General features: G+C 40.9%; 1 protein-coding gene across 1 annotated transcript in view; it reads right to left on the bottom strand.

The window, feature by feature from the left end:
- The window catches only part of LOC138031712 (uncharacterized), a 38,719-nt gene continuing 23,976 nt past the window's right edge, over positions 1-14,743 (bottom strand). Inside the window, exons 7-8 of the mRNA XM_068879351.1 lie at positions 3,962-4,264; positions 1-2,614 (exon numbers count right to left, since the gene is read on the bottom strand). Of these exons, the coding sequence (XP_068735452.1) occupies positions 2,522-2,614; positions 3,962-4,264 (396 nt within the window). The 3' untranslated portion in view covers positions 1-2,521. The remainder of the gene's footprint in view (positions 2,615-3,961; positions 4,265-14,743) is intronic.

The raw sequence follows: 14,743 nt of genomic DNA, 5'->3' as shown, positions 1-14,743 counted from the left end.
CATTTAAAATGTTGTTTATTGATTAACCCTTGTTAAATCCCGAAACGGGATATAAAGAACACCCGCCTCTTTAAAACGTTAATGACAATACTTCATTGTAGCTTACCTTTTGTAAAAGAGCTGTGATTAAAATTCACTTATTTCTATAAGAATGACGTACAAATTCTTCAATGGGTGGCTGAAGGACAATAATAATAACAATAATAATCTATTCTACTATTCTATCACTCCAACCATTATTCGAGAGTCCCTTTAACAACTAGGTTATCAACGGTACAAATTTTTGAATTGTACACCGGTATCTCATCCTGGACGGTTTTAGTAACGTGGGCAAAGCAAAGATCCTCGCTAGAGCATGTTTGCTAGTAAACGTAACCATAGTGACGTACACGACTAACCGACGGTCAGCTCTTCATGACCACAGGGATTTCTCTCGGACATAACGACTTCACGAAACATAAAACCTTACTCAGTATTTATGACCTTGAATACTGTGACAAATATTTTAAAATAAAAACAACGTAAGCTTAAAATCCTCTGGAATCCACCGGGAAATGTACCTTGATAATAAAATTCCGCTTAACAGACTGGTCAGAGGGTTTGACGATTTAATTATTAAATTTTGCAAAACTGTTCAATTACTTTGGATTTACATGAATTTCTACGCTGTTAATATCGCCGGTGACTCCAAATATTGTTGATACTCATCACATGTGTTCTCATTCCTTCCGAAACAAGGAAAAAATTCTAATCGTGTCCAATTTGAAAACCTAGTATTCACTAACCCTTGAAAGAAGTTCAACAACCGCAAAGTTAATAACCAGCATTTTCTGTTGAAAATGGGATGAAATTAAAAGGCACCGGACAGTACACATTAGCCATATACGCACAGTTTCATAACAGAATTGTTCATTCCCTCACCCTTCCCGCACCTAGGGAGCATCATGCATTCATTTAATAGATGGAGGGAATAGGAGGAGGGGGGAAGGGGTGTGGGCTGGAGGAATTCAGGAGAGACACATTAAGTTTTCATCCAACCAAATGAGCTGATAATGACATAATTGAAACATTTGCTTAGATTTGTTAGTGTCAACCCTGACCTAACGAAACAATCTCTTGAGCACCTTACGAATATTGCAATATGGAAAAAGTGCATCAAGTGGAAAAGGCGACAGGAAAGAAAGATGACGAAATTGGGACGATCTAAACAAATCGAGTAACGTAAAAAAGTTGAAGTTTCCAGAGCTCACCAAATATACTTTTCACCACAACATGTCCAGGAGAAAATTCCCTGCTAGCAGAGGTCTCTTTTCTTTTGCGTCCGCTGTGCTGACAGGTACGAGAGAAGAGGCCTCTGCCATGGGTCCAAACTCACCGTGTTGAGCATGCGCTGTGGTTATTTAGCGACCGAATCCTCACGTGATACTTCGCGTTGTGTTTGCTTACTTAACAACAGCGGAATTACTGTATAGTATGCGTGGGACACAGCGGGCTCAAGTCACAGTCAGCAAACATATCATGGAGCATGCGCTTTGAAGAGTGTCGTCCAGGGTTGTGTACGGCGGTTGCATCGAAGTGAGTTTTGTCTCCCATGGCAGAGGTCTCTTCTCCCGTAATCGTCAGCCCAGCGAACGCAAAAGGAAAAGAGATCTCTGCTAGCTGGGAACGAAGAAAAATGTCCAAATCAGAAAAACGTAACCCTCTGCCACCTCACATAAGCAAAGGTTAATGTTAAAGGATCTTGACACTAAATGCTGCTGAAACTGCAGCAGTGGAAACCACCGGAACAGAAGATGATGTCAGTATCAGCGATGGCTGAGAAAGTGAAAATGAATTACTACTTCGAATTTGGGGATGCAAGCGACTCAGACGAAAATGACTCAAATGTTTAAAAGAGGAAGTGAAGAGAAAGATTGGTTGCCTGTACGAGGTAGGGTAAACGGTTACGGCAGAAGAGTGGACAATTTGAAGTTGCGTTTAAGCAAACAGGTGTCTAATGAAAAACGAGATTGTGAAACCATGATTACAACCCGCTTGGGGGGGAGGCGGAGTGGCGGAGTGGGGAGGTCACCATAAATTTAAGTCCCTCATAGGGAAGGATCACATCTGTTAAGAAAAAGTATAAATGGAGGGCCGGGAGATTTTACATTCACATTCATAGGGATTCCTCCGTCCCACCGCCTCGTGTAAAAAATGAATGTTTCCCTTAACAGTAACCTTTGGAAATGAACTCAAGATGTTTTTCGTCATTATTTTTTCCGTTGAAATGGTATCGCAAATCAATTGCGTCTTAATTCCTAGCTCGATGCAACTGTTCTACGGATAGAACTACAATGCCTCTTTCACTCTGAACCTACAGTCAATCGGTCGCAATGATCATGGACAGCTTTCACTTGATGATCAGGTCTGAAGGCATCTGAATTTTGAGGACGTCACTGACCCTCCAAACGTCTAACCCGCGCTTCCAAGGCAGCATAGCTAGCCTTCAGATGATCAAGTTGCCTCTGGAGGAGGGCTACTTCTATGTTTCTCTCATCATCTCATCACAAACGCGCTGTAGTTCAGCTACGTACTCGTCACGGTAACAATCACACCTGTTCCTCTGAACAACCACCTATGGTAAAACGGTTGACAAATTAAGCACATCGATTTCGACCCTTTAAACTTTATTGACAAATTCACAGAGTTTTCCCTTGGCGAATGTTTTTTGAGTACGCTATCAAGGAAAGAGTGTAAAATGAAAACGAATTGATCCATCCTACAAAACATCATGATCAAAACAGCACATAAACAATGCCAATGAAAGTCTTAATGATGATGATCACATTTGCCCTTACAAAAACCTAATAGGGAACCATGCGTCTCGGGACACAACAAAATATCCTTGCTCAGGAACTGAACAACTGACAAGCATGTGACAAGCTTTTTGAACAAAACTCCTCATGGGAGCTGGGATCAACAGGTCACTACAGTTTCCCTACGACCTTTTATAATTTTACTTTATAACAGTACCTCTGGGCCATTAAATATCAAAATAACACTTCTTCATTAAAAGAGTTGATAAAAGTATATATAACAGTGTCGAGGGACTAAAAAGCCGATGTTTGAGCGTTAAACCTCGTTCCCAGGAACTTCCCCTTCACTTTGTGGTGGGGCACCCCACACAAAAGCAAAGGGAAAGGTACTGGCAGGGTTCGCCCATCCTCAGAGTGATTCAGAAAAATGGAGGTCAACACAACGGTTGATAGGTGTGTGGAAACCCGAAGACCAGGAAAACCAAGACCCCCATATAGAATAACACATCCAAGAAGAAATAGCAAATAACATCATTCTCGTTGTTTAGAACGGAAGGTAAGTCATTGCAGTTGAAATACTACTGTACGTGATCAGTTCGTTTTCTATGCATCAAGGCCTGCACGATGAAAAACGACGAACAAAAACGAAAACCTTGCGATAATTCACAATTGCTATTTACTGTTAAATGTTTTTTTTTTCTGGAGGGTTTTCGTTTTCCAGGACTTTCGTCAACGGTCTTCGTTTTCCACACACCTGCTTTTACAACAAATGAACAAACGATGAAGCACTGTTGTAGGACAGATCGTAGAAGCATAAGAAACAAGCGTCAGATCAATAAGAAGCGTACATTCATTCAGTTGGAATTTCAACAACTTGTCTAAAATGTCGGCCGTTTCTTCACCTTAATCTTCAGGAGCCAAGGACGAGCAAAAACCAATGTCCCGCTAGGTTAGGGTTGAACAACAGCTGACATTTCAGACTGGGAGATTTCAAACAGAAGTCTATGAAGTACTGGTGGGTGAATGCATCAGTGAGCCACAGAACAACACCTGAGGCAAGTCCAAGTCAAATGCACTACTTGAGACAAATCATGCAAGATCAAAAATTAACCTAAAATACGAGAAAAGCTCTTTATGCCTCAAGCAAGCAATCAATCAATCCTTACCTCTTGTTCACGTGCCTGTTGCTCAATGTTCAGTGCATAATTAAGCTGTGCACGCATTTCCTCAAGCCGCCTCTTCAGCCTCTCAAATTCTTCTCTGGAAACATCAAAAGTTGGTTGTTGAGCTTGCATATTCTCAGCAGCCTCTGCTACACCAGCACCCTGTGGTCTGCAGTCCTCATGAGCAGAATCATGACCTTCTGTTCGTACATTCACACCAGAGTGTTCTGCAATTCCCGCCAGGTTAAACATCTGCTCATTTAGAAAAGTGTGGTCAGGTGGACGCTCTGGTTCCAAACAGGGTACCTAAAGGAACAACCAGGCATCAATTTTTGGTCATAAGAATGAAACTTCACAGGATACCAGAACCCTGTCTTTTAGAGGTAAGAGCTTCTATGTTTGCTAATTCCCACCCAAGATAATGAAGTCAGTTTCCTTTTACTTGGTTATATAAGTTTGTTCATTTTGCCTTTATTATTAAAAGCCACGAAAGTCATTTTTCTTTATTCATGAAAGTGAATTACGATTGTTTGACAGGCTAATTCTTGTTTATGACAAGACTTTTTATCAGAGACGACAACAGGAAATTAAAATTCGCTACATTCATGTTTTCCTCCGCAATGGCTTCTCTCTCACAATAATTATGATTTTCGTTCAGATGCCTCTACAAGAATAAATGCAAAAGATAAGGAATTCATGCAATGTGGCTTTGTGCATCAGCTACTTTGTATTACCGAACAACCTCTTCATAGCTACAGATGTAGTTAACCAAGGAGACTGCCTAATAAACTCTAAATAAATGGTTCTTTTTGTTTAACTAGAATAGGTGAATGATTGACCTAGAATAACAAGAATGGCTCTCCCAGAGCACCTTTTTGAATTTAGATCCCTATTCAACCCCCTTAGGCAATTACCATACACTACCACCCTTCTCCAGGTTGTGATAGACCCATGCACTTTTTCTGTAAGTAAAAAGTACGTCTGCTTATATGTTCCCCGAAGACATTAGGCCCCAAATTATAAGCCTGTCTAAAACCCTTCAAAAAATGTATAAGCAAACTTCACGATCAATCTTGATTTTAAAAACAAATTTAAGCTTACAATATACATTCCTGGTGACGTCACTTCCGGTTAACATGAGATGCACACATGCACCGTGGATAATCAGTACACACTGAGAAGCCGTGAAGTTCAGAGCTTTTATGGTCGCTCACTGGTTGTCTTGCAAATTACTTGGGCGATACCCCTAAGTCTTTTTTTGACAACTTATCAGAGGAGTTCTCGACAACTGACAAAACAAGTGTACAGAGGAGGAGCTACAGAAGGTGGTCGAGACATACCCAAGACCAGCAAATTGCAGATTGTAAGTATGCCCAAAAGTGAACAGCGGAGTTATTTGGAATTAGTTGTATCCAAGTACCAAATCCACAGATAAGGCTCTTCAGAAAGCTTAACAATTACTTATTTTCTCAATCTATGCCACTATCAAGGCCTGTGAAAAAGCATCAGACGAGTTAAAGGCTATACTCGCAAACGTTCTTGTTCTAGCACTGATGGGGAACCAGAAACTGAATGTTCGTCTCGGAGAATCTCTGAAACCAGACCTGGAGGCCCCGTTTTTCGCCCTTTGTAACCAAACCACAGCGATAACAAGTGCATTATTTGGAGATGAGTATGGCAAAGAGATTGATAAAGTGAGCAAAGCAACTAGGCTCTACAGAAAGATTGTCTATTACTGAGAAAAAAGCTATTGATGCAGAAATTAATGATTTTCTAGGGAAGCGAATCATTGAACGGCGTCAATCGGAAACAGAAGAGACTGTCTCTGCAATATTCCAAATTTAAAAAAAGGAACCTTGTGTTTATAGTTATATTTTCACTTGAAGTCCCTAAATCAAGCAGTGACCTACCGTAAGTTCAAGATGGATACCCTTGAATCTGCCATAAGGTTGATGAAACCTGGGTGTTTTATGTCTCCTATAGGCCAACGTAATGCCTACTATTCTATCCCTACATCGCTTAGCTTCAGCAAATACCTCACGTTTGCATGGAGGGATCTTCTGTTCCAGTTTTGTGCCCAATAAATGGTATTGAGAAGTAGTCCTCGCATCTTTACCGCGGTGTTGAAACCAGTTTTTCTAGCCTACACACCCAGTACGGATATAATTATTGAGGGTATATTGACGATTCTTTTTGCATGGAGGACTCTGAGAAGGACTGCCGTGAAGCTACCTTACATGCTGCCCAGTTGCTTACTCGACTGGGTTTTGAAATTCACGCGACAAGTCTGTTTTTCACCCTATGCAGTGCCTACAATTCTTGGGGTTTCTGTTGAACTGAACCTCAAAGGATACTGACAAGGTCGTTCGTTTGTGCCTGAAAGCTTTGCGTGCCCTGGAATTCTCAATCCGTTAAGTTGCCTCTTTGATAGGAACTTTAGCGTCAACTTTCCCTGGGGTGGAATTTGGTCCCCTGTATTATAGGCACTTGGAATGAGACAAAGAATTAGCACTAAAATCTGCCCAAGGGAATTTCAATGTGAACATGTCCCTGTCTGCTGACAGAATTGGTGAATTAGAGTGGTGGGTCATCTCAGCCCCCACAACATTCCGGGTTGTTGACCAGCAGGGTACCCCAAATATCACATTAACAACAGATGCTTCACAAATGGGCTGGGGTGCCATAACCTACCAAAGCCAAACCCAGGATCTCTTGTCCAAGGCAAAAACTGAATTTCATGTCAATACTTTTTTAACTGCTCTCAGTGAAGCTGGAGCTTATATCCTTACACGGATCAATGTCCAGTCAGCACATCTGACACCACGAGTGCAATTTCCTACAGCAATTGGGGGTGCAGGAACAAGGAATGCAATGGCAATGCTAAGGAAATTTGGTTATGGGCCGTTAAGAGGCATAATTGCCTTTCCGCTGCACATCAACCAGGGCAGTTAAATGTAACTGCAGACTCTCTGTCGTGCCCATTTAAAGATGGAATAGAGTGGGAACAGAATCGCGGGCTGTTTGAAAAAAATGATGTGGGTTTTTTGGTGTCCCCCAGATTGACCTATTTGCAAGTACAATCAACCATTAAACTAGCCCCTAAAGTATGCTTCCAGAAAGCAAGACCCATATGCATGTGGATGCTTTCTCTGTGAATTGGACACAGTTCCCTAACAGTTACATTTTCCCACTCTTTTGTCCGGTTGGCAGATTCCTCCAGAAGCTGGTTCTGGAACAAGCAACAGCAATCTTCATTGTACCACTTTGGACCACACAAGGTTCACCAATTTTCCGAGTCTCCTTGTGGATGTGCCCAGAACCTACTAAGGAATCAAGAAGGTACTGTGTCATCCAGTACCTGGGGAGGCTCACCCTTTTGAGCCTGAAACTGCAACTTCTGCCATGCAAGGTGTCGGGCGACAGTTCATTGAGTACATCATTCCAGGCGAGATTGCCAACGTGCTTATGTCCTCTTGGAGACCAAACACGCGAAAACAGTATGATGTTCACATCCGCAAATGCTATGCATTTGGTCTACAAGAGATAACTTATCCCCCGCATCCAACTGTCAACTCACATATTAACCAACTGTCATACTCGACCATTGATACAGCTTGCTCAGCACTTCTCAAGCTACCTAATGGGGTATTTAAAGGAAAGGAACTTTATTTAAGTGTCTAGTAGATTTAGCGCTGGAGCACTAATTGGGGACACTGTAAAGTGAAATTAACAATTAACACAACAAGTCAAATGTTGGTTTTTGAGGAGAGGGGAAACCGGAGTACCCGGAGAAAACCTCTCCGTGCAGAGTAGAGAACCAACAAACTCAACCCACATATGACGCCGAGTCGAGAAATCGAACCTGGGCCACATTGGTGGGAGGCGAGTGCTCTCACCACTGTGCCATCCCTGCGCCCCAAATTTCCTGAATTTCCTGGTTGTCACTACACTGTGGCTAACCAAACGTAGAGTAGAATATGTGGAACTGTTGTGTGTTCTGGACAAGCTCTCTCTCTCAAAGAACTGACCTTCTCTGGTTATCTTGCTAGTTTTAACTTCAGGACAGAGGTGTCAAACACAGTCATTTCTGAGGGTTTATGCTATGAAGATTATTATTTGTCCTGCATCTGGCATAACGTTCGTGACCATGGCAATGGCCATCTGCTCCTTTCATATGTCAAGCTATATCAGCACATTGGAACGAGTGAGATTGGGCAATGGATTCAAACTGTTCTGGAAGCAAGTGGAGTGGATACAGCAAAGTACAAAGCTAATAGCACTAGATCAGCAGCTACATCAAAAGCAAGTCAGTTCATTCCCACTGATGAAATCCTGAAACACATCGGATGGTCCGGAGAATCAAAGTTTCAGAATTTCTATAACAAACCCGTTATTGCTCGAAATAGCTTTGCTGGAGCTGTGCTAAAATAAATTGTGTTTTGTTGATTGGGATAGTTATGTCCATGTTTAAAGTGGCTGAACACAGTTTTTCTTCGGTCAATGGTATTCATTGAAGACCGGCGCAGAATTTTTTGAAAACAAACCAAATAAGACGAGTATGCAAAAAGGTTTTTTTCTCCTTCTTGCTATGGTCTTGGAAATTTGGTGTAAATTCGCTTCCACTACGTTTTACAAGTGAAAATCTTTCAGAGGAACCCAGCAAAATGCTGTGCATGCACATTAGTTCAAACATTTGAGACCAACAGCTGCTGGCTGTTTTACCAAATTCTCGCAAGCCCCTCATTAGATTTTGCAGAAATTTGGAATTAAAATAGTTCCCACAACAATCAACTCGTCTATGTAAAAAAAATTGGAAAACTGAAGTGTCTATCAGAGAATTGTGACAAATCCGTCAGTTGAAATTCTCTGATAACAGCTGTTAAACGTACCTTATTTCTACTATTTTAAGTGGGCAAATGCTGCATAAAAACTAATGATTGAATTTGGCATAAATGAGGAATAAGCATCCTTTAGGCCTTGTTTTATTCTAGGTGCATTACCATGACAACAGCCTGCAGAGCACATTGACTGTCAAAAATATAAACTTTCGTGGTGGCACTTATCAATGACAAAGTTTGAGCTTCCAGGCTCAAACTGCATAAATATGGCAGAAATCCTAGCATAAGTGCTTAAAAACTGTGTTCAGTCACCTTAATGTTGTAAAATCTCATGTTAACCGGACGTGACGTTACCAGGATTGGGCAGAATTAAAAAATTAAACTAGTCTCACCTGTAAGGTGGAGTTTGATTGTGATTCTACCAAATACCGGGTGACTCAGTGTGGGTTAACATGCCCTCCCTCACAGTTACTGTTCTTCCCACCACCTGTTGTTCTTTTGCAGCTGTATTTGTTTGTATCTTCATAAACGTGTCAACAACCTTTAAAAGTCTGATTATCCTTGGCGGCATGTGTGCATCTCATGTCAACCCTCACCAACTGAAGTCACCTGGGATTTGGCAGAATGACAATCAAACTTCACCTTACAGGTAAGGCTTGTCTAATATTTCCACGACAAACGACTGTAGAAATGCTAATCGAGACTTGTAGTGTAATGACAAAGTACCGGTAAACTTATAGGACACAAAATTAAGATAAAAGAAAACTCATCAATACAATATGCCATTAGATCATTAGACATTCAACGAACAAATGTTATATAGTTACAAAAATAAAACAAACAAAAGGGTATGATAATAATGATTACCAAGAGAAGATGAGGGGAGAGAACACATCCACTATACATGGGCCTCTTCCAATGATAATTTTATATAAATTTACCCTGTGGTCATGATGCAAGGATATTTTAAGGAAGATGACCGATTGGTTAGTTGTACTTATTTCATTAAAATGAAAATAACTTTTACAGCACGGCGCAATGCTTTAAATAGATTGAAAAAGACTATCATGGGGGGTGGGGATGTTTTTTCTCCTCATCCTCTCTTGTGATTACTCAAGTTAATATTAATGAGTGGGCGACAACATAAACATCCTCAAATCCAAGTACTGTAAGCAGGAATTTTCGAATTCATTTAATGAAAGACATTTTTGTAAGCGAATGCCACTGAGTCAGAATGTAGACAATTCCAAAATACTTCAATTGTAAGTTCAGTTGCAGTTCCCCATAGCTGAGAATCAAGGATGGTGTTTTGAACGTGTAACACAAATAACAACACAAGATGGTTTTTGAGAAACAAATCTACATAAACACAAACTACACAAGTTCCGAATGCAAACGCACTACCCATGTCAGACGCACCCAAATCCGCTTAGGGCCCGCACTACACTAACCCCTGCCGCATAAGGTCAGACCAAAAACTAAGAGTTTCCCAATAGCATGCAAATGTTCCAACTAAGTTCAAGCATCAAGTTGGGCAAACTACCACTGTTCTAACAATATAGCCTTTGAGCCTGATGGAGTGATGGGCTCTTTTTGTTCTCGTTTCAGTCTCACCAGAGTCTGATCCATTTCAAGGCAAGATTCATCATTCGCCATATGAGCCTCTGACGAACAACATGCCTCCACAGGTTATGAAGAGGGGCTTAGGGCATCACACATTTCCTGTTCCTTAGGGGAAAGAGTCCGCTAAGACGGGGTAAACAGGAGATTCCAACCATTCCAATGCTACCTTCCCAGTATCGGCTGTAAATGGCACGTGAACCGGTCATCTCAAACCTTTAGGAGTTTCTGTTCACAACAGTCTTTCAAATATCTAGGGGTGATTCCCTGGGAAGATTTCTCCTGGAATTTAGGTGGTGTAAAGCAAGGCTTCAAATAGTTGAAGTGAACCACCTTTATTTGACGATGTAATTCCGGCTTCCTCCTCTCCTCTTGTATGTGGTATGTAACATGAGACAGAGCTTTCATGACCTTTCAAGGGCCACACCTAGGTTTCACTAACTTCTTTCGTCTTGTCCTGGCCTGGTTTCGATACCTGCACCAGATTCGTCTCCCTCACGTAACTGCTGACCATGGCACTAAGTGTTGTAAGAAGCTCTGAGATCGCTGCACTCGCTTTAGATTTACTATTTTATTGATAAACTTTGCCCCTTTGGGCAGGGTATCCCCACAGAGCACAGAGCACAGAGCTCCACTACTGGGGGGACTTTCAAACTTAATTCGTTTCATCTCTCCACTTGTCTATCTCCCTGCAGATGGAATGGTGTTGTTCGTGTTTTTGCCGCATCAATACGGTCACACAGTCCTGTAAAGACAGCTCCATCCACATTGGCTCCCTGATTGGAGTGTAAGCTTTCAAAACACCCAAATCAGCATATATACTCATCCATTACTTTCTTCGCTAGGATGACTACTGAAGTGTTTCTCGCTGGAAAAGCTTTGAATTCAAAAAATTTAGTAAAGTGATCAGATACCACCAGCAACCACTCATGATCAGAACTAGATTTTGGAGTTCAGCCAACAATGTCTATGGCCACCCTTTGTAATGGGTGACCAAATTTGATATTGATAAGAAGGGCTCTTGGCAACTTGGAATGGTTGTTGACCTCAGCGAATGGAATACACTTTCTGATGTGACTTTTCCACATCTTCTCGCATGTCATGCCAATAAAATTTTCGGCTATGCCAAGATGGGTTGTTAAGGGGTTGTCAGGAGGGGCACACAACACCTGTGGCAAAAGACTTTCAGGCAAGCAGAGTAGTTAATAAATCCCTTGACCCGTCACTTCATGATCCCAACGCCTAAATACAAAACTATTCCTAACAAAAAGTCTGCCTCATTGTGACCAAAAACATAGGAGCTTACATCCCACCCCCTTCCCCCCTCCTTCTTCCACCTCTCTTCTAGGGCATCTCAGCTGTAAGCCACATCACCACTTGTAACAGGAGATGATCTCAGTTATAGGCTGCAAGTATACTGTCCTTTGACAGGGGTTCCATGTTCACCGACTGAATCAATGTGGGTTCTGTGTCATCAATTCCATCCCATGGAAGCGGGAAAGTCCATCTGCATTCCTATGCAAGTGACCAGATGGATGTTTCACTTCAAAGCCATTCAAACCATCTAGCTACTTGACCCTTGGGATTTTAAATGCTCCTTAGCCATTGCAGAGCACTGTGATCAGTCTGGACCAGAAAAGGCTTCCTATAAAGGTATACCTAAAAGTGTTCAGATCCCCAAACCAGGGTCAAAAAAGTTCCTCACGGGTGATGCTAAGTTCCTTTCAGCCTTTGATAGTGCTTGCGCTGCATATGCTGTGACATGTTCCTTCCTGCCCTGAACCTGCAACAACACTGCTCCTAGTCCATCATCACTGGGATCAGTGTCCAGGAGAAATGGTAAGTTTACCAGGGGGGACTCAAGGATGGGAGCAATTTGTCGATTTAGGTTTTATGTCAAGGAAGGCTTCTTTCCACTCCACTGTCAATCTAAAATTTTGGGCTGCTCTGTGCAGAGGGGATGCAATGGTCATGTAATTTGGCACAAAATGCTGATAGTAGCCAGTTGTTCCCAAGAATGTTTTCAATTGGCTCTCATCAACTGGGACTTGCCACTCCTAGATATATGACTTGTAACTTCTCTGGGTCAGCAGATATGTTGTCCCGACTCACAACATGACCCAACACAACCACCTGTTCTGACAATAGCTTGCATTTAATAATAATAATAATAATAATAATAATAATAACAATAATTTTAAGATAAAAACTAGCGATAAAATTTTACGACATTTCGATCTCGCTGAGATCATTTTCAAGTTTAAAAAAATGAATAAACCTTTGCATATAAGAAGTAAAATTACACGTGAGAATATGAAAAGCGATAAAAATGTGGAAACATGTACTAAGCATTACAGAAGGTAGGTGATAAAAAATAAAAAAAGGCTAGATAACAATAGATCTTACGGAAGTGCCAGAGCAAATTTGACTGCTTAATTTATGAGATGCTTTTTATAAAAGAACTAAAGCCAACTTTGAACACGCAGTCTGACTCCATCCGTGCAAAGTTATTTTTGTAGCTCGGAGTATTTCATATATTCTTTTGTGAAACTTTTTGTCCTATTGTTATCTAGCCTTTTTTAGTTTTTATCACTTACCTTTTGTAACGCTTACTGCATGTTTCCACATTTTTATCGCTTTTCATATTCTCACGTGTAATTTTACTTCTTATAATTTATGCAAAGTTTTATTCATTTTTTAAAACTTGAAAATGATCTCAGCGAGATCGAAACGTCGTAAAATTTTATTGCTAGTTTTTATCTTAAAATGTATTTCAAAGAAACTACTTATTAGAATAATAATAATAATAATAATAGCACTTTATTTAAGCAGGGTAGCTAGAATTACACAAGTAATTTTCATCTAGGCACCACAGTTGAGTATAAAGAAACCTATAAATATGTACTGTAGAAAGACACTAACTAAAAAGAAAATTGCTTACAAGTAAAACTATATATAAATACAAATGCATATGTACAAATTATCAAATAATAGACATTAAAAAAAATGTTGAAATGTCTCTTTGTCTCTAAGCTTTGAAAAAGCCATTGTTATAGAGTTCTTTCTGAAAGATGAAAGTGAGGAATAGTTTTTAACATTAACAGGTAGTAGGTTGCATTGAGAAGAAGCCACAAAAGCAAAGGTGCATTTGCCAAAGTTGGTGTTTACTTTCGGAAGTTTCAAATTCTTTGTACATCCATGCATGTTAATGTTGTGTACTTTGTTGAAAGGACGTAGCAAATCAGTAATAAAGCTTGGTGAAAGCCCATTTACATGTAGAGCTTTGAAAATAGTAACAGCTTGCAAGAATTTAAGTTGTTCGTGAATTGGAAGCCATCCAAGTTCCAAGAATAAGGGTAACAAAGGTGCTTCATAGTGATGATCCAATATCAGTTGCCCCATATTACACAGCAACCATCAATTAAGGACAGGATAAGGCAATGGTAAAATGCAAGATGAGCCTCACAAGGCAAGAAATGCCAAATTTGTCAAAGAATACCTAGCCTGCCTCAGACAAATGCGAGAGGCCAAGTGGCAACGTCTCCCTATGTTCCTGTAATGTTCGCCAAAGAGAATAATGTCGTCTAGATACACTAGACAGTCCGACCAGCATAAACCCTTGAGGAAACAGTGCATGACACACATAAAGCATGCAAGTGCATTGGTGAGGCCAAAGCTCAGCTGCGGAATTGATAAAGGCCACCTGGGGTAGCGAATGCTGGTTTCTCCTGGTCTTTCTCTGCCACATCTATTTGCCAGTTTTCCCTGAAGAGATCATGGTGAAAAAACACAGCATGGAGGAGTGTATGCTTGGTTATAAAGTTAAGGGCACAAAAGTCCACACAAAAGCATTGTGAATCATTAGGCTTTGCTACAAGAATCACTTGAGAGGACCATCGAGATTCCAATGGTTCTATGATCTGTGCATAAGCATTCCATTCACTTGGCAGCGCATTTCCCTTCTCTTGTGGGAGGGGACTCTCTTCAAGTTGGTACCTGGATTAGGTGGGGTCAGCCTGGTGTGTCAGGCTCCCTTTGCAGTACCCAAATCCCAGGGCCCCTTTGAAATGCAATCCACATAAGCAAGAGATGATCTCATAGGGCCAACGTCTCTCCTTGCTTAGAATGGAACCACTGCTTATGGGAAACAGCTCTTCCATTGAAACCTTGTGGTTGTTAGAGTCATCAACAAATACTGCAATACAAAGTTTGGCACCTGAAATCTTTCCCTCATTCTCAGGAACAGATAAAACTTTGTAACCCATATCCACATTGCTTTTCATCTCTGGATTTTCTCCTGGTAGTTTTTTGTCACGCCTTAATGGGT

The sequence above is a fragment of the Montipora capricornis genome, chromosome 2 (genome assembly GCF_036669925.1).
Source record: "Montipora capricornis isolate CH-2021 chromosome 2, ASM3666992v2, whole genome shotgun sequence".
NCBI lineage: Eukaryota > Metazoa > Cnidaria > Anthozoa > Scleractinia > Acroporidae > Montipora > Montipora capricornis.
Note: the sequence above shows the minus strand (reverse complement) of the source record. Positions and strands in the feature narration are given on the sequence as shown.